The 26,957-nt window shown below is 41.6% G+C and overlaps 1 protein-coding gene across 6 annotated transcripts in view; it reads left to right on the top strand.

Annotated features, from left to right (window-relative positions):
- The first annotated feature begins 540 nt into the window (after positions 1-540).
- Positions 541-26,957, top strand: part of lrp8 (low density lipoprotein receptor-related protein 8, apolipoprotein e receptor) — a 77,618-nt gene continuing 51,201 nt past the window's right edge. For 2 of the 6 annotated variants that reach the window (XM_052011604.1, XM_052011601.1), the window contains exons 1-2: positions 583-752; positions 1,222-1,341. In XM_052011604.1, the coding sequence (XP_051867564.1) occupies positions 701-752; positions 1,222-1,341 (172 nt within the window). In that variant the 5' untranslated portion in view covers positions 583-700. Of the gene's footprint in view, positions 753-1,221; positions 1,342-1,769; positions 2,000-26,957 lie in introns of those variants that run through there. The other 4 variants (XM_052011603.1, XM_052011600.1, XM_052011605.1 and 1 more) reach the window with 3 other exon arrangements.

Raw genomic sequence — 26,957 nt, 5'->3', positions numbered from 1 at the left:
CGAGCTATAGCATTTGAAAGAATTCTGTGCATGTACTCAATGGTTTGCAGTTCCTATCTTTTGAACATTTTAAAATAACTTAAGTCCAAAATATAAGGCCTCTTTTTTGGCAACATCGAAGTCAATTTGTCACAATTTTGGCTACTTGCCTAATCTATTAATATCTCTTTGTATTGCAGTACTTCTATTTACATCCACCTGCAATGCCCCCTAGCTTTGTGTGGCCTGCAAACTTGGAATGTGGGCTTCTATTTCATCGTACGGGTGTCTGGTGAATAGTTATACCTCTTAAACATATCATTTGAGGTCGCGAACAATCAAGTTAATTTCCTTATTGGGTCAGTAATTTGCCTTCTATTCCATGAGATTCAAATGCAAGTAATATTCTCACATAGGAATTTTATCAAATGCCTTCGATGCGCATTTAAATTACACCCACAAACATTGGACTCAGAATGGGTATGGGGAGGCAGTTAACATCCCACTGAATTTTGTTGTTCGATCCCTTTGCATTTATGTGTTCCCGTTCGTTTAACATGCGCTCCTGCTGCGAAATAGGGGGTTGTGATGTGATTGCGCTTAACTTTACGTTCCTCCTTCTAAGTCTTACGTCGGGAGCTGCCGTTTGGCTTCGCTCCTACAGAGAACCGTGATATTTAGGGCGAGAGGTTGCAGCATCAGGGGATGAGCGAAAGAGACAATGTGGATTCTTTCGTTCGCGTTGTTATTATTGAATTTGCACGTGGTTGAAGGTTAGTACTTGTATTTTTAAAAACAAATCTTAACAAGTATTTTGTAATTGACAATGGTGGGTTATATTTTCATTCCAGTTCATTGAATGTGATGGTGTTTAGGGAGTTGAAATAAAACGGCAAGCCGAAGGATATTGATTTTCATCCGTATTCTCTCCTGCCAAAGCGTTATATGTAAACGCGCATCCGATTCAATGCCAGTTTTTTTTTGTTTTTAAAACATTTTGGTACATTAACATTCTTGCAGTTTTTTGGAATTATAACTGTCGAACAGGACTTGCTATTTTCTGGTATGGCAATGCTGCTAATAAATCATTTAAGATCTTATTGCCGTACCAGGAGCCACTTTTGGCGGAAGCTCTAAGGTGCAGGGCGCACATCCTGTATTTTGCATTACTACAGTTGGGTTTTTGTTTTATTTTGCAATGTTAAACCGTGTAAATAAAAGCCGAGTTTCCCTGCTGTTCAGGTACTCGGCTGCACTGTGACGTGGGTCAATTTCAATGCAGGAACAATCGGTGCATCTCGTTACTCTGGCGCTGCGATGGAGACGACGACTGTATGGACAACAGTGATGAGGACAACTGCCGTGAGTACCATCAAATTATTAAATGCCAGAGGAAGTGCGGCTCTTTAGAACGTTGTGGCCCCCAACCAAGGAGCTTGGTGAATTATTCCAGGTAGCATTGAGACCCACCGGGCCCCTTTGCAGGGCAACACGTGTCCACCAGTGGCTGCTTCGCTGTTGGATAATAAGCAGCTTTACCCGGGTTTAGCCCTAAATGAGTGGAAATGTGTCGGCTTCTGTTTCGAAACAAGGCAACGTAGTCGTTGGCTGACTACGGAACAGCAGATGTACCACGTGACTGCAAATCACCAATAGGCAACGTCAGTTTAGACACGCCTCTCTACCTTTAAACCCCGCCAATAAGGTGCAGTTCATTCATTAAGAGTTAAGGTCAACTCATCAGTGATCTGGGAGGAGTAGGAAGTGTATTGATAGCCAGCAGTTATGGTTCATGTCGCTTGCATAAAATGCAACCGGAACATGACTCATGGTTTTGCAAAAAAAATGTCCACAATTGTAAATTGTTCTGGAGCAGTGGCGTTTATTTTTAAACTTTCCCCCAGCATTCTTCCACTGTCGCGAAAACACCCATCTCGTTGCAGCATCCAATCCAAATCCTCAGTGACGGCAGTTAATTTCAAGAAAAGGGTATGCCTGTGGTTGGTTTCGTTGCTCACTGGTGAGAGGTGCCTGGTTATCAGAGAATTCAAATGTTATGGAAACTGGAATGTAAACCATAATGAACGTCTATTATTGCTACGTGTTCAATGCGGAAAATAAGTAGGAAATAAATTTAAAGAGCACATTGAGATGGTGAAATTGAGTGTTGCACAATCGGCTGTTGAATCCAATTATGGAAATAAGCAATTTTGGACTAGGTGGCTGAAAAATTAGATTGCCCATTACTAGCAACAAAAAAAGCAAGTGCTGACTTTTTAAGTAGTGGAAAAAATGAGGAAATATTTCTTTACTCAGAGTGGTGACTCTTTGGAATTCTGTAACCTGGAGTCTCAGCCTTTTTGTTTTAGGGATATGGTTGGGAAATTGAGTTGAGGTGGAGGATCACTCAGGATGCTGAATGGTGGAATAGATCTGAGGGCCTGAATGGCCTGATTCTGCAGGTATTACTATGCTTGAAGGTTGCCAGAGTGCCAAGTGTGATTGGAGGGATATTTGATTGCTGTGATCTAAAAGCGAGTGAAATAAAAATGAACATGTTTTATGACATTACAATTGTCTGAAAGCTTTGTGTCCACTTATAGTAATTTCAATCCTAAATGCAAATTTTCATACTGCTGTAGTGCAGTTTAAACTTCTATTCTCTGAGTTATTAGTTTAGGTCTCTGAATTGCAATCTGTTGGACTAACCACCATATACCTACTTTTTTGTTTAAAATACTTGTTCAGTTTGCACCAGATTATTTACTAACACAATAAGAAATGCATCTGATGTATAGTACAAAACAGGCCATTGGGCCCAACCAATCAATGTTGGCATTTATGCTCCACTCAAGCCACCTCCTGTTTTTTCCATGAGTGTAAACTTCTACTTTTTCCTTCATGCATGCCCTACCTCCTACCATTGTTTCAATCACTCTATGGTAGTAAGTTCCACATCTTGCCACTATTAGGTTTCCCTCTGTCACCCTTGCTCAGAGAAAAGAAGCCCAGTCTGTTCATCTTTTTCTGATAGGTATAGCTTTGATTTTTTTTGTATTATCCTTGTAAATCTTCTCTACAGTGTCTTTATTCTTCTGATCATATGGCAACCAGAACTGTATGCAGTTGTCTAAATGTGATTGACTCAAAGTTTGATGCAGCTTTATTATAACTTCCCAGGTTTTCAATTTGTCTAGAAATAAACCCAAGTGTTTTGTTTTTTATTATTATGCTTCTGGCTCATGAAGTGCAACTTCTGATGACTGCTGTATTAGTACTCCAAGATCTCTTGGTTTCTCTACCCTATCAGGTCTCGCAGCTTCTAAATAAAAAAAAATTACCTCTTTCTACTAAAGTATACTCCCTTGCATTTGTGTTGAACATTTGCCAATAATTCTGCATATTTATTGTCCTCCTTGTAACTTGTTGTGATTTTCCTCATCTTTATTTGGTATCAATTAAGATTTTGATTCCAACATCTAAATAAGTAAAATAAGTTGTAAACAGCAGTGGTTGCAGCATGGATTCTTGTGGAATGCCATCATCCACTTTCCTCCTCTGAACAGCCACCCTTTCTGTTTTGGAACCAATGAACCATCCATTCTGTTGACTCCACATTTTTCAACTTTATTAGCCTATTATGAGATGCATTTTGGAAGGTCTTTTGGAATCTAGATAAATTGCATTCACTACATTCCCATTGACTGTAACTCAAAGAATGCATTAGAATTACTGTAGCCTTGAGTCATGTTTAAGATATTAAAAATCACTGAGGTCATATATGCATTTCTTAAGCCATTTTTTAAAAATAAACTTTGATTATCAGGACAAATTTTAGAAAAGCTACATGTTTATTAATGCTACTCTACCCACCAAAAGTAAAATCATTCTGCAGAGAGCCATGTAATGTTTTCTTTTAATTGTTAAAAACTGCTTTCCATTACTTTGACAAAGAATACTTTTAGTTTTTGTTTTAAAAATCATGAAATTGCATGGGCCTGATCATTACCGATACCTTTTGTAGAGTCTGATAAACTTGACCTATATTATCAACATTTGTATGAGCTGAGTAAAGAGTCGTATTTCTAGTCTTCATGATGCAATCAAATTTAATTATTGATCTGTTACCTACCACATTAATTAATCCATACATATATATGTATGTGTGTGTGTATGTATGTATATATATATATATGTGTGTGTGTGTGTGTGTGTGTGTGTGTGTGTATATATATATATATATATATATATATACACATACATATACACTAGGAATATGGGAAAGCTGCATCACAGTGAAGGATTCATTGCTGGGCTGTCTGATATCTACTGGTGTCAGTCAGACTGAAAAGATTCAACTGTCTAGTGGAATTTCCCTTGACCTACTGGGCCAATCCATTAAATTGGGTTAGCAAAAGAAAAATTCCAACCAGTGTTTGGATAGTAAAGGAATTGCAATTGGCTCTGTGACTTGGAGATGCACTACCCGTGTTTATTATCCAGGCATCTGAATGAAATGTACTTGCAGAAACAAAATCAAGCTTGACTGCGGTGCCTTGCATAGGTGCAATAGCTGTCCAGCCTGATGCATGAGGATATTCACTGGTGTCAAAGAGGCTGAGTGTCAGCATGGATGGTGGCAAAGGCAGAAATAAAGAAAGGGATAATAGAAAGATTTCTTTTCACTGCACAAATTAAACTTTATGTGACTTGTAGAAAATATATAATGCACAAGGAGGCCACTTGGGCCATCACCTCTGTGACAGTTGAAAGTGTTTTCCAGCTTAATAGATAATCTTGCAGGTCACCTTTCTTCAAGTACATATGCAAGTACTGTTTAAATACAGTAAGCATTTTTGTCTCTCACTTTTCGAGCACCGAGTTTCAAGCACCCCTATCATACTGAGTGAAAATTGTTTCCTCATTTTCCCCTTAATCCTTCCCATTACTTTAAATCTATTCCTCCTCCTAGTTTTTGACTCCTCTGATAAAGAATAAAGGCTTTTTCTAGTTTATCTGGACTCCTCAGTTTTATACACAAATTTCATATTCCTCAACCTAGTTTCCCTTCAGCCTCCTGTTTCAAAGAAAACAACCCTCACTTACCCTAAATAACAGAAAATGCTGAAACTTCTCTTTAGGTCATTCAGTACCTGTGGGGAGAGAAACAGTTAACACTTAAGGTCATCAGTTATACCTTGTATCCTGAAGATGTATAAACTTGACCATGGCAGAATTCTAGTTTTATTTTAATCAACAAATATCAATTTTGCCAAACTCTTGCAAGTCAATGAAAAGATTGCTCCATTGCTAATAATGGAAGGTTAATGTCTGTATTCCTGTAACTGTAGCAAAAGACATGAGTTTTTTTGTACTTTTGACCTTTTTTGTATGAATTTAATATTATTCCCAAACAAATATAATTATTAACTCAGGTATGACTTATTAATGTTGACACACTTTGGCAGGAATTTGGTTTGCAACTAATGTTAATAGATTCTTAAACCCCCATCCCCAAACCAAACCTTGTGCTGTTCTGAAAATTCAAATCAATGTCTAAAAAGAGATTGTTTTATCAGTTGAAATCATTGTAAAATAAAAATTGGATTTTGCAGAGGCTATAAATACTGCAGTCTCTGTGGAGAGGATATTGAGTCTAATGGTAAGGTTGCTAAATAAATGATCTGTCTATTCTGGATGATTTCAAGCCTCTTGTGACTCTATTGAGGTGACCTAAATTTAATACTTAAATCACCTGCAATATGACCTCCAATTTTGAAATAAATGTATTCTTCTAATAGTTGGTACAATATAAACAGCATTCACTTTTTTTTAAACAGAGATAATTGACTTGTGGCATGCGATGTGCCCCTGTGTACGTGAGGTAAGTTGCATGCTTCTCTTTCCACGTCACACTTTCTTTTTTTGACAACAAGAACTGTCTTTGATCCCTTCCACAAGCAGCAGTGCCATGATTCCTTAAGTTTTCCACACTTCCAAACCGCACCCCACTCCAAAATTCCCAGAAGCATTAGCACAGGAAGTCAATACTCAGTATTCCATAGATGCTTTATACTGATACCCTGTTTGGTGCTACAGAGCTCATGGTCCTCCAGTTCCAGCACTCACAGGTATGCACTCCCCTGTTCTTCCAAAGGCATTCAGTCAGGCTTCGTACTGCTGTGCTGAGAATCTGGTGCAAACCTCTGCCCTCCCTGCTCTATGCTATTGTGGTGTGAGCTTGAGGATTGAAATTTTAAAAAAAGCAGAAGAGTAGAAGCTGGAATTGTGAAATGAAAAGAGAAAAGTGAGAAACACTCAGCAGGTCAGGTAGCACTTGTGTAAAGCTAATGTTTTTGGTCAAAAATGCTTTGTCAGAACTGTTGATAAAGCAATCAGAGAGAGCAAGTGCACCTGCAGCAAGAAGAAAGTGAATTACCTGAAAATGTTGAATTAAATTTCAAGTCTGGAAGACTGCAGCATTCCCTGGCAGAAGATGATGTCAATTCCTCAAGCTTGCATTGGTCCTTGTTGGATCAGTGGAAGAGTCCGACCCACAGATTAGAGTGGGATTGAGAATTAATGTGGCAGGTAACTGGAAGCTCAGGTTGTCCTTGAAGATTGAACACTGGTTCTCTGCAAAGCTATCATAGTATCTGCACATGTTTTCTCCATTGTAGAAGAGACCACATTGTGAGCACTGAATATATTATGCTAGATTTGAAGAAGTGCAGGTGGATTGCTGCTTCACCTGAAAGAACTGTTTGAGTTCCTGGATGGTGAGAAGAGGTAGAAGGATGGGTGCTGCATCCCTTGAGGTTGCACGGGAAGAGGAATAGCTGTTGTAGATGGAAGAGTGGACTGAGGAATTAAGAAGGGAACAAACCCTTTGGAATGCTGGGAGGGAAAGATGTCTGGTGGTGTCTTTGTTAACCGTGGCTTCCCCTCTGCATGTTCTAGCTTTTACATGTTCCTTTGTTTCCTTTGTAAATTCACTTGTTAATCTACCAGGTGACCCCAAGAGTTTATCACAACAACCCTGGCTTTACCCTATTGGAGAGATTCCTTTTATCCTATGCATCATTCCCTAGCTTTCAACTCAAAACTAACCTTGTTTTCTCTTTCCTAGCTCTGATGGTGTCTTTCATCTGAAACATTTTCCTTTATACAGATGCTGCCTCACCTGAATTTCCAGCATTTTCTGTTTTCTAGCTCAATTTTTTTGGGTGAGTAGCCAAAAACAAAGGAGAGACAGAAGCATCCAACAGGAGATAGTGAGGGAAATCAGATCCCGGCATTCTGTCAACACATGCAGCAGGTGCTTCCTGTCCCCAGCAATGGTCTGCATTTGCTGTACCAGACAGTGTGCAACAATGAGGCACACATTTCCATGCTGAGTAGGTGCACTGCTTGGCCCAGACAACCCAACGGCCACTTCGCAGACAGCCTCTTGACACCAAAGTATAGGGTAGTTTGTTGCTGGAGAAGGCAGGGGTTCATGCCAGGCTTTTGGCAGAGCAGTGTGCAGCAACAGGAAGGGCGTGGCAATACTGTTGATCATGCATCTCTATATAAAATGCTGTAATGACTATCATTACCACTTTTATTCTTAAGGAGGCAACCTGAGCGCTAAGTAGTGTACCTGTGCATTCAGTGCTTAAATGAAATAAATGGTGAGTGCTTTCAATTATGGCGTAGTTACTTCAGAATCCCAGTTTGCTAATTGTGTGCACAGCAAGAGTTAGTTAACAGCATCACCTCAGGAATGTTGTAAGTTAAATACTGACAAATGTGATTGTTTTTAGCATTAAGCTTGTGACAGCATAGCTATTGCTTGTAGGCTGATCAGGTATAAATGCCTCTTGCACTACCCAAGAGAACAGTGTACCATTTCACTGAATTACGATGTTAACCAGGTTTATGGAATGAAAAAAAAATGCAAATTTGATTTTAATTGTTTGAAGTAGTAGTCTGATATTAAGCTGGAACTGTTTGAGGGGGTTGGTTCTGCCACCTCCTTGAGCAAACAACCAATACAGATCCTGAGAGCGTGCACAATTTTAACCCATTGCATGTGATGGGAATAGTAGGTCATTATAGTTTCTGGTGCATTCCACATGTGTTCCTACATCAGTTTTTAAGGCAACGTCGAGACCACCAGTTAGGAGAAAGTCTAGGCCTTGTGATGCCATTGGCATCCTAATGTGTGTGTACTTTTTTAAAACTTTAACCTGGCAAAGATTGTTAGGCATGCAGGCTATTCAATCTGCAAACAGTGACAGTGGAGCACTGAAGTGTCATGCTTATTGTCAGGATTGGTCTTGGAAGTCACAAATTTTTTTCTTACAAAGTACCACTTGATCCAAGGTTGATGTCAGTCCCTCAAGATTAAATGATTTTAATTTATCTGTCAAATTTTTAAATATTTTAGGAAACTTGCATCTCTAAGTGTTACATTTGCCTTTCTGTGGCTCTTTGTTGTGCTTTTCTTCGCTGTCACATTTTTAGAACAGGAGCATTACCAAAACAACAAATCCTTTTTGTAGAAGGAGCAATCTGGACTTCTGATGAAAATAGGATTTTACTTGGCTGTGATGTATGTGCTATTATTTGCTATTTGTACTTTGCTACAAAGGATGATCCTGAGTAAGGTGGTGGCGATGCTGACCTGGAAGTCCGTCTTTATTTCAGGAGAGGAAGTGTTAAAGATCCTCCAAGTGGAATACATGATTGGCTTTTTCATCATCCATGCCTCAGTTGGTTAGCATGTGTTGCAAGTATAAGAATTTTCTTTGAAATCTATAACAGGAAGATGCTGTCGTGCATGTGTTCATGTTTATTGGGATAGAAGTTCAGCACAGATTTTTGAAAAGCCATTTAGAAGTAAATGGCCGGCTTGTTAAGTGCTATAGCAATTCCTGTTAGTGAACATGTTGCATTGGCTAGAGAAGGTGCTAGCTGCAAACCAAATGTGAGGGTTTGACTCCTGGTGTAAACTCGTCAATTTGATCTTGGATTCCACTACTCTGGTTTACACAAAGTATGAATTTAGTTATTGGGAGAGTGTGTTTCATCTGAAACGTACAGGTGTGATGTATACTACCTGGAATTATTGTTCTTTTTAAACAATTATTTGATTATGGATCTTGTATTGAAGAATGGATTTGATTATTAGAAGAATAAATTTCACCTTTACAAGTGACCCCTGCGTTATCGTTGTTTGGGTAACACAAATTTGCCCTTAAAGAATTCACAAATCAGCACCCAAAAATTTGAAATACAAAATAAAATTCGCTCTTACAGAATCTGTGCGGTAGGGGGAGAAAGGAAGTATATTTTTTTATATATACTATCTTGATGTATGCACAGATGACGCAGCTTTACTTACCGAAAATCACAATTCAGCCCATAACACAGGGTCACCTGTAGTGCATTCACCAGGGGTTATTTAACAAAACTGTGTAATGAGCAGAAAGACTGATAATAACATCTTAGTTCCTTAGTGGAGATGTGTTGGTATTCCTTTATGGAAGCAGGTGTCAAGATTATTCATGTTTGCAGCTATGGAACCATTATCCATTGGAACAGGATTGGTAATAATGAGAGGAAGAACTGTCTTAATTGTGATTCGTTGTCCTGGAACTTCAAATTAAAATTTATTTGACCCTGAAATGATGTGGGATTTTGATAAGGAAAAGTAATCTGCTCAAAATCTGTACCTGAACCATATTTTTTTGTTAAAGGGCTGTCTACTGTTTCTGTTTGTTTGAAAAATGATTTGAAGTCTGTTGGCAACTCCCCAAGAAACAATTGTTAATTGAGATCAACTGTAGAACTTTCTGGAATGGAGTAACTATATTTGCTTTTTGTCTGCCACAAATGAAAGATTGTCCTGCTGTTTTGTGATACAATGCCTTAAAGCTTTTAAGATTATTGATGGTATGATTCAGCACCATCAGGAATACTCCATGTTTAATTATCATATGAATCTGGTTAGGAACCAACTGTTCACAATCTATGGCAGTAACTTGGATGGGGGAATCTAATGTAACATGTAAATGATGAGGATGCAGAGAGGCTTCCAGGGAACAGATATAAGTGGAATGGGTGGGAAACAACATGGTGTACAAAAAGTAAACTGCTGGAAGAACTCAGTGGATCAAGCAGCATTTGTGGAGGCAAGGGAATGATTGACGTTTTGGGTCGAGGCCCTGCATCAGGACAGAGAATGCACAGGGAGGATGAGTGGTGTTTGGAAGTGAAAGGGAAGGGTGAGATAGAGGCTGGTAGGTAATCAGTGGAACCTGGTAGGGAGGAGGAAGAACTGAGACAAGAGGCTAGTAGGTGGAACCAGATAAGGGAGGGATGACGGGAAGGTGGAATGGGTGGAAAAGGAAAGGTGAACCAAGGGAGGAGAAATCCACGTAGATGGGTATCTGGGTGATGTGCTGATAGAACCAGGTGGGGGAGGGCGATGCATCTAAGTAACAAGGGGTGGGGGGAGGGATGGACAAAGGGGACAGAGACTCTGGATGGACTGTTGGGAGTGGGAAAGGAACACTGGGGGAGTGGGTTACCTGAAATTGGATAATTAAATGTTCCTATCATTGGGGCTGTAGGCTACTCCAACCGAAAAATAGGTGCTATTCTAGTTTGCATTTGGCCTTGCCATGGCAGTAGAGAAGGCTGAGGACTGAGGTCAGTGTGAAAATTGGAAGGAGTTGAAGGGATGTGCAACCAGAAGCTCAAGACGGCTGTTAAGGATAGAGCGCAGGTGCTCTGCAAAATGGTCATCTAGCCTACACTTAGTCTCGCCAATATAGAGGAGGCCACATTGTGAGCACCGAATGCACTAGACCATTTTGGAAGAAGTGCATGTGAATCTTTGCCTGGAAGGGCTGTTTAGTCCCTGTCCATCCTTAAGTTGTTCCACTGATCACTGACCAGCAATTATCTCTACCCTTCCCGCACCTGGTTCCATCTACTGAATTTTGTTTTAAGTTTCCAACCATCATCTACCAGCCTCTGTGGCAACACTGTTCTTCCTCTTCCCCCACCTGGATCCATCTGCCCAACACTTTTCCCTCTTTCCCCCTCTCTGGTTCCACCTATCGTCCACCAGCCTCTGTTTCATTCCTTCCTGTCACTGGCTGTCTTCTGCCTACACTCTGTCCTGATTTTCTTCGCTTCCACAAATGCTGCTTGACCCACTGAGTTCCAGCAATTTATTTTTTGCTCCAGATTCCAGCATCTGCAGTTTCTTGTGTCAACATGGAGTACAATATTGAAAAATGTGGTTTAAAAATGTTGATTTTTTTTTAAATGGGAGAGATTTCAGCCTAGTTCCTCCTGATTCTGATGCAGTAGTTCTACCCATTACATCATTGACACCACTTGCATGTCTATTTTATTTCTTGATCTATTTTGTAGTTAACGGTCCTAATGACAAACCCTACAGTCCAAGAAAAATAAATACCTTAAGAACCTTACCACTGTCTGAAGGCTGAAAACCTGATAGGCAATATGTTAATTCATTGCACTAACTTCATAAAAGGGTTTCTGTTTGGTTTCTGGGTAACATTATGTCAACATGGGGCAAGAGTTCACACGTGCTGAACAAGAGAAACACTGGAGTTAAACTTGGATCTTAACTGAAACATCCGAACAAACTCTGATCTTGATCAAGAATCTGAATGCTGGGTGCTTGTTTAATTGTAATCTCAAACCTTTTAATATTACATTATGGTGGTACAATATCTGACAAAATTCAGTGCTGGTTTTGTTTTCTGTAACCAAGGGCAGACTAAAGGAGTAGCAGCAGTGCCTTTTACAACCAATTTGGTTGGAGTGACTAATTTGGGCGGAAGACTTCTTTTTTTGCACAACTGGAACTTGAAGTTTTAGGTTTTAACCAGTTTGTATTTTAAGCAGATAAAACCCCAAAGACCTACTGGTAAAATTGATTAAAACTCAGCTGGCAATAACAGCTATGAAGAATTTACATTTTGCTGTTAGAATGTGACCAACAACTTTCAAAAGGTGCATCTAGTTGTGGACCAATCCATTTTATTTGTAGGATATGGTGGGTAGTGGTGAGAGGAAGCAAATTGCAAGAGGAAAATTGTGGATGGAAATGGTGGAAATGAAGGGTTTTTTTTTAACTGAAGAAATAAGGGAAGGTCTGAACTTATCTATTATTTCTGTGGTTGCTGGCAAAAGGGCCTGTTGGATTTCAAAACACCAATGTTGTGCATCTTGCATAACATTAAAAATACAAATGTACTTCCTAAACTGCTGGAGACACACAGATGTCACAATGGCAACTAAATGCTGCAGCTGGCTATCATGTTGAATCAATAAACTTTTATATTTTTAAGTTTAAATTGTTTCTGCTTTTGGCCTTTGGCAATGACCTTGTCTGATTTTTGAATGTCAGAGCTTTATATTTTGCACCATACAGGGAATATTACTTAAAGGGACAGCATTATTTTAAAGCCTCTGCCAAAGAAGCAAAGATTACAGTCATTTACAATCAAGAAAGCCAGGCTGAGGCTTTGGTTTTGTTTTGGTTTTGGTTCCATGGTTCAGCTATATAATGCTCTTCACTGTGGTGGACAAATTTAGCCAGGTTTTGCTGAGGACTTTAGCTCTGATGTTGGAATTGGTTCATTATTGTTGCATGTACCGAGGTACAGTGAAAAGCTTGTCTTGCTTACCGTTCATACAGATCAATTCATTACATAGTGCATTAAGGTAGTACAAGGTAAAACTATAACAATGCAGAATAAAGTGTAACAGCTACAGAGAGTGCAGTGCAGGTAGGCAATAAGGTGCAAGGTCATAACGAGGTAGATTGTGAGGTCAAGAGTCCATCTGAGGTCTAAGGAACCATTCAATAGTCTCATAATAGTGGGGTAGAAGCTGTCCTTGAGCCTGGTGGTACATGCTTTTAGGCTTTTGCGCCTTCTGTCCGATGGGAGAGGGGAGAAGAGAGTGGGGTCTTTAATTATGCTTGCTGCTTCACTGAAGCAGTGAGAAATGTAGAGTCCATGGCAGGGAGGCTGTTTTCCATGATGTACTAAGCTGTGTCCACAACTGTCTGCAGTTTCTTGTGGTCATGGACAGAGCAATTTCCATACCAAGTTGTGATGGATGCAGATAGGATGCTTTCTATAGTGCATAGATTAAAAATTGGTTAGGGTCGGCAGGGACATCCCAAATTTCTTTAGTCTCCTGAGAAAGCAGAGGCACTGGTAATTTTCAATGGATCATCTTCCAATGGAATAGAGTAGAGAGCAGAGGACACAGCCTTGTGGGACACCAGTGTTGAGGATAATCATGGCAGAGGTGTTGTTGCCTATCCTTACTGATTGTGGTGTCTTGGTCAGGAAGTCCAGAATTCAGTTGCAGAGGGAGGTGTTGAGTCCCAGGACTCGGATTTTGGTGATGAGTTTACTTGGAATTATAGTATTGAAGGTAGAACTGTAGTCAATAAATAATAGTCTAATGTAGGTGTCTGTACTGCCAGATGCTCCTTAGGTGAGTGTAGGGCCAGGGAGATGGTGTCCTCCATAGACCTGTTTTGGCAGTAGGCAAATTGCAGTGGGTTGAGGTTGTTTGGGAGGCTGGAGATGATGTGTGCCATGACCAATCTCTTGAAGCACTTCATGATGGTGGATATCAGAGCCACCATCATGTAGTCATTAAGGCATGTTACCTTGTATTTCGTAGGTACCAGGATGATAGTGGTCTTCTTCAAGCAGGTGGGAACCTCAGATTGAAGGAGGAAGAGGTTAAAAATGTCTGCAGATACCCCCACCAGCTGATCTGCAGAGGATCTAAGGACATGGCCAGGGGTGCTATCCGGGCCAGCTGCTTTCCATGGGTTCACTCTTTGGAAGACCAATCTTCCATCTGCAACGGTGACTGTGGGTTCAGGTGTCACGCCGTCATTAGTAGTGTTCTTAGTGATTTGGTTCTTGGGTCACTTGATATTTTTCTACCAGACAAAAGAGCTGGTGTAAGAATGAAAATTGCTGGCATCAATTATCAATCTCAGTTGTGAACACATGCAAGTTCTTGTGTTTAGTACATGCAATCTGATGTGATGAGCTGCACTCTAAAGATCTGTTATTGTTCCATCTATTAGCTGAATTTCATTGAAACAAATCATGCTAATAGCAGTGAGGAAAATTAATCTTACTAGTTTGAAAGAAAATGTTACCTTTTTGTCTGGTGCAGGGTAATTCCAGGACTGATATTATTTAAAAACCAGTGACCGTGAAACCAGTCAATTATAGCAGCTCTCTGCTTTTAGATGTTCAAAGCCTAGAATAGGCTTCTAACGAGTTCAAATTTTTCATTTTGAGAATGTGATCATATTTAGTATCAAGCCTTTTAAATCAAAGCAAAAACGTTGCAGACTGTACTCCACTCTTACTTTTCTCTTTTTTAACTTTTGCTCTGGTCTCTGCTTTGCTTCCCTCTGTCTTTCTACATGGATTCCCATCCACCTGCCAAATTAGTTTAAACTCTCCCCAACAGCTCTAGTGAACAATCCCCCTTGGGCATTGATCCCAATCCTGTCCAGGTGTAGACCGTCTGGTTTGTACTGGTCCCACCTCTGCCAGAAATGCCCCAGGAACCTCAAACCCTCCCTCCGGCACCACAGCTCATATTCATCCTAACTATGCTGCTATTCTTACTCTGACTAGCACGTGGCATAGGTAGTAATCCTGAGAGTATTACCTTATTGAGAGCCTACTTTTTAATCTATCTCCTAGATCCCTACATTTGGCTTGTAGCACCTCATCCCACTTTTTCCTATATTGTTGGTATCTACATGCACCACGACAACTAGCTGTTCATCCTCCCTTCCAAAATGCCCTGCAGCTGCTCTGAGACATACCTGACCCTTGCACCTAGGAGGCAGGACACCAATCGAGAGTCCCATTTGTGGCCTCAGAAGCTCCTGTCTATTCCCCTTACCATGGAATCCTCTACCACTATAGCTCTGCCACTCTTTTTCCTGCTCTCCTGTGTAGCAGAGGCACTCACGGTGCCTTGATCCTGGCTACTGCTGCCTTCCCCTGATGAGCCATTTCCTCCAACAGTATCCAAAGCGGTATTTCTGCTTTGGAGGGAGAATGACCACAGGGGACTCCTGCACTATTTTCCTGCTTCTGCTCTGCCTGTTGATCACCCATTCCCTATCTTTCACTAGGCCTTTAAGCTGCGGTGTGACCAACTTGCTAAATATGCTATCCACAACATTCTCAGCATCACGGATGCTCCAAAGTGAATCCATGTGCAGCTCCTGTGCCGTCATGCGGTTTGTCAGGAACTGCAGCTGGACACACTTCCTGCACATGTAGTCATCAGGGACACTGGCAGCCTCCCTAAGTTCCCACATTGCATGGGAGGAGCATGACATTGGTCTGAGCTCAGCTGCCATGACTAAAAAGCTTTGAAGGAAAATAAGAGACAGGAAAAATGAATGAGAACCTACCCTTACCTTAGTGTTGCTTGCCCTCCTCACTGAAGCCTGGTATTATCAGGTTGGTATTCACTCTCACGTTGGCTGCTCCGCTTGAAGCTTCTTTCTATTGGCTGCTGTTAATTAGCCATTGCGCCAATCAACTGTTAACAACTTACAAATGTGCCTCTTTTAGACTCCTGCAAGGTGAAACACGCAAGCACAGACTTGCCTCTTTTCGAATCTCCCGCTCCAAATCCTGACTCCTGCAAGGTGAAGCTCACAAGCACAAAAACTCTGCTCTTTTCAAATCTCCTGTTAAGTTTCTTTGAAGATGAGATCCTGCCAAGCAGATGCACTACTCACTGCATAACCTTGCCAACTAAAAACAGTAGCTGATGCCAGAGAAAGAGGAACAAGGAGCTCTGGAGACCAGGAAACAGTAGTAGTACAGGGAAATTCTTGTTTAACATTCATCACCTTGTCGCCAAACTGGTCGGAGATGGGTGTTAGCTGTGTGGAATACAAGGGACTTCCTCATAGGAAGGATATTTTCATAACCTGCAAAATTATCTCCAGCCCAAACCAAATGACCTACTTAGTACAGCCTCAACACCAACTCATTATACCAATAATGAGCCCAGGGAGGCTAACATTTCAAGCCAAAGAACAATTAGAAATCCTTCATTCTACTGAGGTCCATTTTAAGCCCTTGCAGCAATTGACATTTCAGATCATACGGTTGGGCAAAACTGAACTTCAATGGTGAAAGCATTTACTTCACTAAGCTTGCAAGAGTAGCATCCAATCAATGTAGTATCATGCTTTATTGCACTAATGCTGTAGCTCTGCTCTGCTCTCCCATTACACTGCTCTTGGTGCCCTACTTTGTGCAATGTTGAGAAGGTATTTCATTTGTTGTATTGTATCTCTTATTTCTGTGCCTCTCATGGGAGCCCCTTATTTGGGGTGACCATAATTAATACAGTAAGAAAATAATAAACAGATAATACGAATTGGCATTTGTAATCCACTTCAGAAGTCATGGGCAGTCATTACCAGAATGCTGTGGCACAAGTTTACCTATTTCAGTTTGTGCAACTTGTGCCTGTGAGGCTATAACTGGGAGGGAAATAACTTATAAACATATACATGTGGTATGGAGACACGGATTCTGCAGATGCTGGAATCTGGAGCAACACACACACAATGCTGGAGGAACTCAGCAGGTCAGCCAGCATCTATGGAGGGAAAGAAACAGTCGACGTTTCAGGTGAAGGGTCTTGACCCGAAATGTTGATTGTTTAATTCCCTCCATTGTTGCTGCTTGACCTGCTGAGCTTCTGCGACGTGTGGTATGGATGAAGATGGCAACCTTTTTTGATGAGGTATGAGCAGTATATGCAGCAGTGTTAGGAGCTAACACACCAGTGTGACTCATTTCTGTGCAATGAAGTATTTTTTGTTTGCCTTAAGTGAGAATGCATTTGGATGGTGCCAGTGTATTAGCTGTTTTATCACAAAGCAATATTAGATACCTCGTGCAGAAAATTATGACATTTGTCTATGAAGTTACAGATTCTTGTGTCTTTTCCATTTGCTAGCCTTGTAGGTAAGCTTTGTGCCAGCATTATGTTTAGTGACCCATGTTGCTGTAATTTGCTAGCTGGAAAGTTGATCCTTTCTCTGTAAGTCGTGTGGCTGTCCTTGATGCCCCATGAAGCTCTTGCCCTATGTTCTGGATGCAGACTGTCCAGCGCTAATTGAAGGAGCAGTCTGGGGTGGCTGGCTGCGGAGAAGTGTGTGCGTGTGCGCATACGCAACCTGAGAAGCATTGGTGGGAGGTGAATTGGTTCTCATATGAAGGAGGACATCAGTGTTCCCAAACCTGATTGTTATGTGACTTTTTGGAGGACTGGGTGGAGGGGGGTGCAGGGTCTGCACTCAGACCACTCTAAATTGATTTGGCATTCAGAGTTGAGTTGACTAACAGACCCAGAATCAAAGGTGTCTGGCCCCTATTATCTTCGCTCTTCTTAGCCAGTACCTGGTGCCGTATGACCAGGACTCTGCTCACAGTGAACAGGTGTGTGCAGGGGTATGTACAGGTCTCCTCTCCTGCGGGAGAGAATCTGTCATATGTGCCCAAAATTTAACCCTGTAGGAAAATGATCTGCCACCTGCAACATCAGTGTAGCGGCAGCATCTAACTGTTTGCTGTTGGAAAGCCTGAGCTGTCTTAGGATGAGAACAATGGGTGGCACGCTCCTAGAGCTGCTGCCTCACAGAGCCGGAGACCATGGTTCAATCCTGACCTCCGGTGCTGTCTGTGTGGAGTTTCAGTGCTCTCTCTTTGACCACATGGGTTTCCTCTGAATGCTGCAGTTTCCCCCGAAGGATGTGCTTGTAGGTCACTGTACCTTGTCCCATGGGGAGTTGAAGAGAATGTGGGAAGAACAAAAAAGGGATTAATGTAGTATTTAGTGTAAGATGGGTGTTTGATGGTTGGTGTGAACTCAATGGGCTGAAGGGCCTGTTTCCATGCTGTATCTCTCTATAACAGCACTCTGTTCACCAGTAGCATTTCGGTACTGAATGAGGACAGCTGTCTGCTCGCCTTGGCATCTCTGCTCATTGAGAACAACAAGCTGTCCTTGATGGACAAGACTTTGTGGGCTCTGCCCATGCATCCACATCAGCTGTCACCCGGATCTTTAAGCACTGTGATGGAATTGTCACAAAACTCTTACAATGAACTCCACAGAAGATGATAATGTCCTATTTCTTCACAACCTGGTATGAGAGCTGGAGAGGGATTCTTCCATGCTCCTACAATCCTACCAGGTTTCTGTCACTCATCTTTACATAAGACAATTTACAATATCCATTTAATCTATCAAACCACACATCTTTGGGATGTGGGAGGAAACTGGAGCACTCCAGTAAGTGTGGAACTTTCAGGAGGATGGGGGCATTGAGATCTGTGTCAGGACCCCAGTAAGCTTTCAGTGTCTGGAAGTGATTCATAAATTATATGGACACTTTGACCACAGACTTTTGTATAAAAATCACTTGCGATTAGTGGAAAGTGATGTCATGATCTATCAATTAATCTTTTGCAGCTGTGCTTGTGTTCACTAAGAACAGTGAACATCTTTACTCCCATGTATTTATTTGCTTGTCATGAACTCAGGAAGCTGGCGATAAAGGGAAGAATTCTTTCAGTGTTTACTGTATAGTCAATCAGCAATTGGACTATTATGTTTTCCAGTCACCATCCCTTCCATTTTGAATGACAATTCACTGCTGCTTATGTTTCTAAGATGTGACAGTCTCAATGTTTGCTAACACTTCCACCCCACCTCCCCGCCCCAACGTACATTCTGGTTTCAGGGAAGGAGGTAAAATTAGTCTCTGTAACTGTTCTGATTTCAGGGTAGGATTAGCTCTATTTACTGTCCTTTTTTACCTCCCCATTATTTGAATTGTGATTACAAATGCCGTAAAGGATCAATATGTGGCCCTTTGTTCCGAAGACACAGCAACTTTTTGTGCTCTCTCTCATGCTTGTGCACACGCTCTTTCATATATACTGTCTTCCTTTCTCACTCCTTCATTTGTTTCCTCTGTTTTCTCAATACTTGGTGATTATCACTGATTTGTCCCTTGTGTTACTTTCTTGCAGTCAAAACTCCTTACAGTTGATCATTTTTATTGTAGGCTTATCTGTCTTGAAATCCTGTTCCTTCTTTCTACAGGCTTTTAAAGTCCAAAGTTGACCCTTCATCTTCATTTCCATGGAGCATGGAAACAACTCCTTCAGCCCACAGAATCCATGCTGACCATCAAACACCCACCTACTCATTTTACATTCCTGTCAACTCACCCAGCCACTCATTCACCTGCACACGAGGCAAGTTACAGTGGCCTGTTAAACTACCAACTGTGTGACTTTAGGAAGTGGGAGGAAATTAGAACATCTGGAGAAGTCCGCACATTCACAGGGGAATAGAGCAATTGACCACATGGGTGTGCGGGTATTTTCTGCTGCATTAACTATCCATTATCAAGAGGTAAATAGTATGAAAAGCTATCTTCACTGTTCAAAGCCCTCTATCTGAGGGGTGGTGGTTGTGGCTGAAGCAGCCATTGGCCATCCTTCTATAACAGAATCTGAATGGGAAGCACTGAAAAATGGTGCAACATGGAAGAGAGCAGGCTCCAAGATCTACCAGAGGAGGCTGAAAAGGAGGTGTGCAGCAGTAGGGGGTCCTCCACCAAGACACTTGAAGGATAGTTGCAGCAGAGCCTGGGAGTTGATGCAAAGGATCAAGTGTCAAGGACCGGGTGCAGTGTCCCAATAAGTTCAGTGGCCTCGCATGAATAATCAAAGTCAATGAATGCAGAACTCCAAAAATACACCACCAGCTTCAGACACTGCTCATGTTATTACCTTTCCAGTTGCCTGTCAACCAGGAGTCATACCCAACATTCATATTTACCACAAACACACTTAGTACTGCTGCCATCTTTGTATTCCAAGCTCAATAGCCTGCCATATTACCAAATATTCTACTGTGGCAACTTCATTTCTCAATCTGTTGCATTACACACTCCCTTGCAGCATGAGGTGGCACACAATTGGGCCAAGAGGAAGACAAGTGTGTCTACATTTCCAAACCAACCTTGCCCCCCCCCCCCTGCTCAACCCCCCCTCAAGCCATAGTTCAAAGTCAAGGAAGATGGAGAAACTCAGCAGCACTTGGCACAGAGCTTTACACATGCTTTGCAGTGTGGAAATGGAGGCCATCTCTATTCTTGCACTCGTGGACAAACCTCGACAGCACAGCTTCCACTGTATCACAAGAAGAATCCATACAAAGTTTGATTGTGACAACAGAAGTTCGGACTTCTCCAGTATGGGCCAGAATTCTTGTGAAGCTCTTGCAAAAATGATAACCATCCATTCAACTTCTGCACCGTCATCACAAAGCCATAGGCTCAATCCACCTCCTGGATTCGGACAGGAAAGAAGGAAATATGCTCTCTCCTCTTGCCCTTATGCAACAGTGGAGGGCAAAATTGCAAGGTGTTGCATAAGTCTGCAGCTCTAGCCTGGAAGAAGCCTCACCCATTAAAACGGCGCTTCACTATTTCACCTTGATGGTCATACTGTCGTTCTGCTATTCTGGGGTTAGATTTCTTGCTGCAGAAGGCAGAAATTTCAGCTGAGAACATCTGTCCAGAAGCATAGATTTTCAAGCAGAATTCCTTGAAGGAGACCAGGTTGCAGTATTGCTAACTCAATGCAGCAGGCTAAAGCACCCTTTCTCCCCTCCTCTCTCCTACCAACATGTCCTGTTCTGCTGTACGTTCTCCTGGTCCTGCTGAACTCCAAGGGGGATCTACATCAGACCCAACCAATTTTCATCAAGGCTCGAAGACGTAGAAAAGTCATTCTGCACCATTCCGTGCAAACTTTAGCAACTTGAATAAAAACCCTGGGAAACACCAAAGGTTTGAAATATCAAGGCAACAGTCAGAAGAAATTTACAAAAAGTGCTGGAGGAACTCAGCAAATCAGGCAGCATCCATGGAGGGAAATAAACAGTCGACATTTTGGACTGAGACCCTTCATCAGGACTGGAAAGGAAGAGGGCAGAAGCCAGAATAAGAAGGTGGGGTGAGGGGGAGGAGTACACGCAGGCAGGCGATAGGCGAGTTCAGGTGATAGGTGAGTCTAGGTGGTGGGGGGCAGCGGGGGAAGATGTAATAAGCTGAGAGGTGATCAGTAGAAGAGGCAAAGGGCTGAAGGAGGAGGAATCCGGTAGGAGAGGGCAGTGGACCATGGAATAAGGAGGGGAGGAGAGAAGATGGGTAGGCTTCGTCCAGCACCTTCGCTCCGTCTGCTGTGAAAGTCAGGATCTCCTGATACCCAGCCACTTCAATTCCACATCCCACTCCCATACTGACATGTCTATCCATGGCCGCCTCTACTGCCACACTGAGGCCAGACACAGGTTGGAGGAACAACACCTCATATTCCGCCTTGGTAGTCTGCAACCTGAAAGTCTCAAAGTCCCCCCACCCCTTCTCTTTCCTGTCCCCATCTATTCCCCACCTCCTCCCTTTATTCCATGGTCTACTGTCCTCTCCTACCGGATTCCTCCTCCTCAAACCCTTTGGATCTTCTATCACCTCTCAGCTTCTTACATCACACCCTTTCATCCCCCTGCCCCTCTCACCTGGACTCACCAATTACCTGCCAGCTTGTGCTCCTACCCCTCCCCTGACCTTATTCTGGCTTCTGCCCTCTTCCTTTCCAGTCCTGATGAAGGGTCTCGATCTGAAACATCAACTGTTTATTTCCCTCCATGGATGCTGCCTGACCTGCTGAGTTCCTCCAGCATTTAGTGTGTGTTGCTCCGGATTCCAGTATCTGCAGATCTCTTGTGTCTTGGAAACTCATCAGTCTGCTTGACTCCGCTCCCGAATTGATCACCCTTGCTTCAATTGGAATGAAGACGTGCATGCAGATATGCACGTTCAGAGGCTGAGGTCCAAGTTATTGACAATCTGTTCACTGGAGCATTTAAGAAAACAAACTATCATCAGGAACATAATCCAGCATCCAACTTGTGTGTTTTAATTCAGTCGTGTTCAGTTTCTGCAGAACCATGTCAACCCACAAATGTTTTCTGACTTGTTGCCGAAGCTTCTGTCACTCTACTGTCTTTCATATCAAACTTTAAACCAAGGCTCCGTCCATGCTCTCAAGTAAATGTAAAGCATCCCTTGAGTATAAGGGATGTAGGAATACACTTAAGAATGAAATTAGGAGGGCAAAAGGGGGAAGAGAGATCCTTAGAAGATAAAGTAAAGGAGAATCCTAAGAGATTCTATACATATATTGAGAGTAAAAGGATAAACTAGGGCCTGAATAGGTTCCTATAAGGATCAGTATTGGAGCCACAGGAGGTGGGCAAAATCTTAAATGAATACTTGTCTGTATTTACTGTGGATAAACTCATGGAAGCTTGAAATTCAGGGAAGAGAACAGTGTGCCATATTGATATTATGAAAGAGGAAATGGTGGTCTTGAGATGCATAAAGGTGGATAAATCCCTGGGGCCTGACCAACTGTACCTGGGATGTTCTGGGAAGCAAAGGAAGAAATTATTGGGGTCCTAGCAGAGATTTTTTTTATCTTTCCTAGCCATGAGTAACTTACTGGAAGACTGAAAGATGACTAATATTGTGCCTTTACGTCAGAAGGTCTACAAGGACAAGTCGGGTAACTACAGGCTGGTGAGCCTAACATTTGTAGTGGGTAAGTTACTGGAGGGGATTCTGAAAGACTGTTTGTTTATTTGCATTTGGAAAGGCAAGGACTGAGTAGGCGTAGTTAGCATGGCTTTATGCATGGGAAATTGTCTCTCAGGAATTTGAGGTTTTTTTTAAAGAGATGATCAAGAAGATTGAGGGCAGGGAGGTAGACATTGTCTACTTGGACTTTAGCAAAGCTTTTGATGAGGTTCCACATGGAAGACTGATCTGGAAGGTGAGGTCACATGGGATCCAGGATGAGCTGGTCTGTAGGATACAAAATTGGCTTGGTGGAAGGAGTCAGAGGGTGGTAGTAGAAGGATGTTTTTCAGACTGGAGGCCTATGACTAGTGGTTTGCCACAGGGATTTGTACTGGGTCCCATGCTGTTTGTCATAGACATTAACAATTTGCATGAAAATGTAGTTATAACAATCCCAATTTTGGATGATCCCAAAATTGGTGGTGTGATCAGTGAAGAAGGTTGTCTAAGGTTGATCTCAATCAACTAGGAAAGTGAACAAAGGAATGACAGATGGAATTTAACTCAGACAAGTTAAGGATGATGGGTATATGGTACGAGCTGCCGAAAGAAGTGGGAGAGGTGGATAATCTTTCAACAGGACTAAAAAAAAATAGAATATTTTAAATTGCAGAGAAGGGTGGCAAGAACAAAAGGAATATTTGTGATACATCTCTGATATACCACCCTATCAGACATTCCTTTTGATACCTCTACCTCTTCCCCTTTTGCAATTTATAACTCACTCAGTTTCTTAGTTCTAATGAAGAGTCATGAACTTGAAATGTTAATTGTTTCCCAAATGCTGCCCATCCTGAGACTTTCCAGCACTGACAAAGTGTAAATTGTATAATAAAAACTTGTTCAAGTTTTTCTGCCATTGTTTTTTAAATGCTTCCAGACTTGTAACGTGATCAAGGCATTTTGTAATATTTCATCTGGTCTCCTTCAGTTCTTCTATTTCCAGTTTGACTTTGTTTGCCAATTGACCATTTTATGAATCCAAGTCATTGGGACAGGATAGTTGTCCAAGTATTGAGCTCCCAGACACTTCTTCTCCCCATCCCCTAATAGACTCTTGCAACCTGAATCATTGTAGCTTTGAGTCCTTTGCCCAGAATTTCCAGAAGGTCTTCACTAAAGTAAAGATGCATCATTTCACAGGGGTTCTCTTGGCGCATGTGGGTTGCCACTTCGATAGCAATGTGACACAGTCAACATCTTGATTTCTGCTATTTGATATCACATTACTTTATTTTCAATTTACCTCTTCTAAGCACAGTTATAATGGGCTTAAGAGCATTAGGAGTAGCCATGCATTCCCTCAAGCCTGCACACTGTTCAATAAGATCACAGCTGAATTTCCATATCAACTTCTTGTCACACATCACTTGATCCCTTTAGTGACCAAAGAAATCTATTGGGCATATACACCAGTTGAGCAGCTATTAGTCCAGTAAGCCTTCTCTGAACTGTTTTCAGCACATTGACATCCTTCCTAAAAAGGAACCAATACAGTACTCTAGTTGCTGTCTCGCCAATGCCCTTTATAACTGATGCATAACCTCGGTGCTTTTATATTCAATCCCTCTAAGAATAACTTATGTTGGCTTTCCTGATTTCTTCCTGTACCTGAATATGCACCTTTGTGAATTTTGCACTCAAGCATCTAGATCTCTCTACATCTCAAGGGTTCAGCAGTCTCACACCATTTAGGTAATTATTTTCTTTTTCCTACCAAAATAAACAATTTCACATTTTCCTACATACTTCATTTGCCAGATCTTTGCCCACTCACTCAACCTAGCTATACCCCTTTTGCAGCCTCTGTATATTCTCCTCACAACTTACTTTTCTACCTGTCTCTGTTTCATCAGCAAATTTAGTAACAACTTCAGTCCTTTCATCCAAGTCATTTCTATACACTTTTAAATTGTAGAAAAATGTGTATAGGCCACACCAAAGCCTTTTGTAATTGCACTGACACTTTCTTACTCTTGTACTCCAATCTCTGCAGTGAGGGCCAGTGCACAGTTTACAGTCCTAAAAGCTTGCTGTTTCTAAATGTTAACATTTTTAAGAATTCTGCATTTCTGTATCTTTCTACCATTATGGATAACTTTTAAGTTTGCCCAGATTATAATTAGTTAATTTTTTTGCCCAGTTGCTTAATTGAACTGTATCCCTGATGTAACCTTGTTGCACCCTCTTCACAGCTTAGTTTTCCACCTACCTTGGTACCTTCAGCAAATGTGCATACATACATTTTCAGTCTTAGGACATCCCAGAAGTCAGTCCAAACTCCTGGATGTTACTGATGCTCTACAGGGCAATGTTCAAACATCTTCAGTTTTTTCAGTATTGATCTTCCTTTCATAATCAGGTCAGACATGGGGGTATTCACTGTACAATGTTTAACTCCATTTGCAGCTCCTCTGGCACTGCAGCAGTCAGTGCTCAAGTACAGCAAGACCCAGACAATATTTCAGAGATGGTTAATAAGTGGCAAATAACATTCTTGCCACAAAAATGCCAGCAGTGACCACAAGAGATTCTAAACCTTGACATCCAATGGCATTACTGTTTAGTTCCTCACCACAAATTCCTTGGGGGGGGGGGAGGGGGAGGGGGTGGCCATGCCCTCCCTCATGCTTGCTGTTCCCTGAATCATCTGACATTCCAGGGGTTAAAAGTGAATGGGCTCGCATACTTTGTGGATAGTCAATGAAAGCTGTCTGGATTTCTGTCGCGCTGAAGTTTGAATATCATGTAATTACATTCATTATATCCAGGGATTTAAAAGACTTGAGGTGCTTACTTGGTTGAAGGTCAGTGCTCAAATTTTAGTCAATCAATAAACGTAAGAATTGCTTCTGCAGTAGTAGATCTATTTAAAGCTGATGGTAGTGTTGCTGCTACAGTTGGCTTGTTGTCCAGGGTCAGATGAGCAAAATCAGAACCTTTTTTTTACTCTGTTATGGGATGTGTGTGTTGCTGGCAAGGCCATTGATTAGCTGCTGCAAATTGTTTTAGAGAAGGTGGTGGTGATCCACTACCCTAAAATGCTGAAGCCCTTGGTTAGGGAGTTCCAATATTTAGACCCATGAACCATGAAGGAATGGTGATTATATTTTCAAGTTAGAATTATGTTTGCCTGAGAGAGAAACTCATAAGTGGTGGTGTCCCATGCCTCTGCTATCTGGTAGAGGTAATGGGTTTGAGAAGTACTGTTGAGGAGATTTCAGTTCCTGTGTGTTATGTCTGTCATTGAGTTATACGGCATGGAAAATGAGTCCTTTGGCCTAACAAGTCCATGCTGACCATCAAGCACCCACCACGGTGACAGTATTTGTGTGCTCTCACAAGGTTTGTGCATTTAGGGTGAGAGTGCATGTGAAATTGTATAACAATTTCAGCCTTTCCAAGTGGCACTTAATAAATCTCTGTAAACCTTGCACTCTTCCTTCTCACCTCCTTCTTCCTGGGCCACTTCCTTCCCCACCCCTCCCCAACAAGAAGCTGAAAGATGAGTCCTTGAGTCATGATGCTAACTAGTGACTTGGAAAGGACAAGTATAATATCCCCCATGCAAAATGTATGTGTTTCTCTGTTGGTGTTATACTAATGCAAGCAATGGATGCAACTGTGAAATGCACTTTGCAGGAGACTACAAGACAGATACACATCCATAGTAATCTGAAATTGCATACTGCAGAGTATATCCCTGTGGCAAAACTTGCCTGAACGTTGCAGCTTTCTTTCCTATTGCTCTCCAAGGGGCCTGTGGAAGCTTGATTAATTGAAAATCTTTTCCTCTTTTCTCTTACAAACCCACTGCAAAAAAAAATTGTTAACTAGTGCTGTGATTTTGTTTTTAAGTCTTGCTTTCCTTGGGACACTTGTTTGATCAGGTTCCAAAATTAAGATAGTTGGGTGGAGCTTGAGCATTGTTGGTACTTGCTGACCCTGGAGTCAATCAAATGCATGTCACGGACAGGATGTACTTTAGTACATTGCAATTACATGTTATATAGCATTGAGAAAGAGCTCAATTTATTATTATCTCCCTCTCGAGATAAATTATTTACATTTTTAAAGGTCACCAGTTGTTCAAACTAATGCATATAGCAACTTTTCCAGCAGAATGCCCATGCTT

Source organism: Pristis pectinata, chromosome 3 (genome assembly GCF_009764475.1).
Source record: "Pristis pectinata isolate sPriPec2 chromosome 3, sPriPec2.1.pri, whole genome shotgun sequence".
NCBI lineage: Eukaryota > Metazoa > Chordata > Chondrichthyes > Rhinopristiformes > Pristidae > Pristis > Pristis pectinata.
The sequence above is the reverse complement of the archived record's forward strand: the minus strand, read 5'-3'. Positions and strand labels throughout refer to the sequence as shown.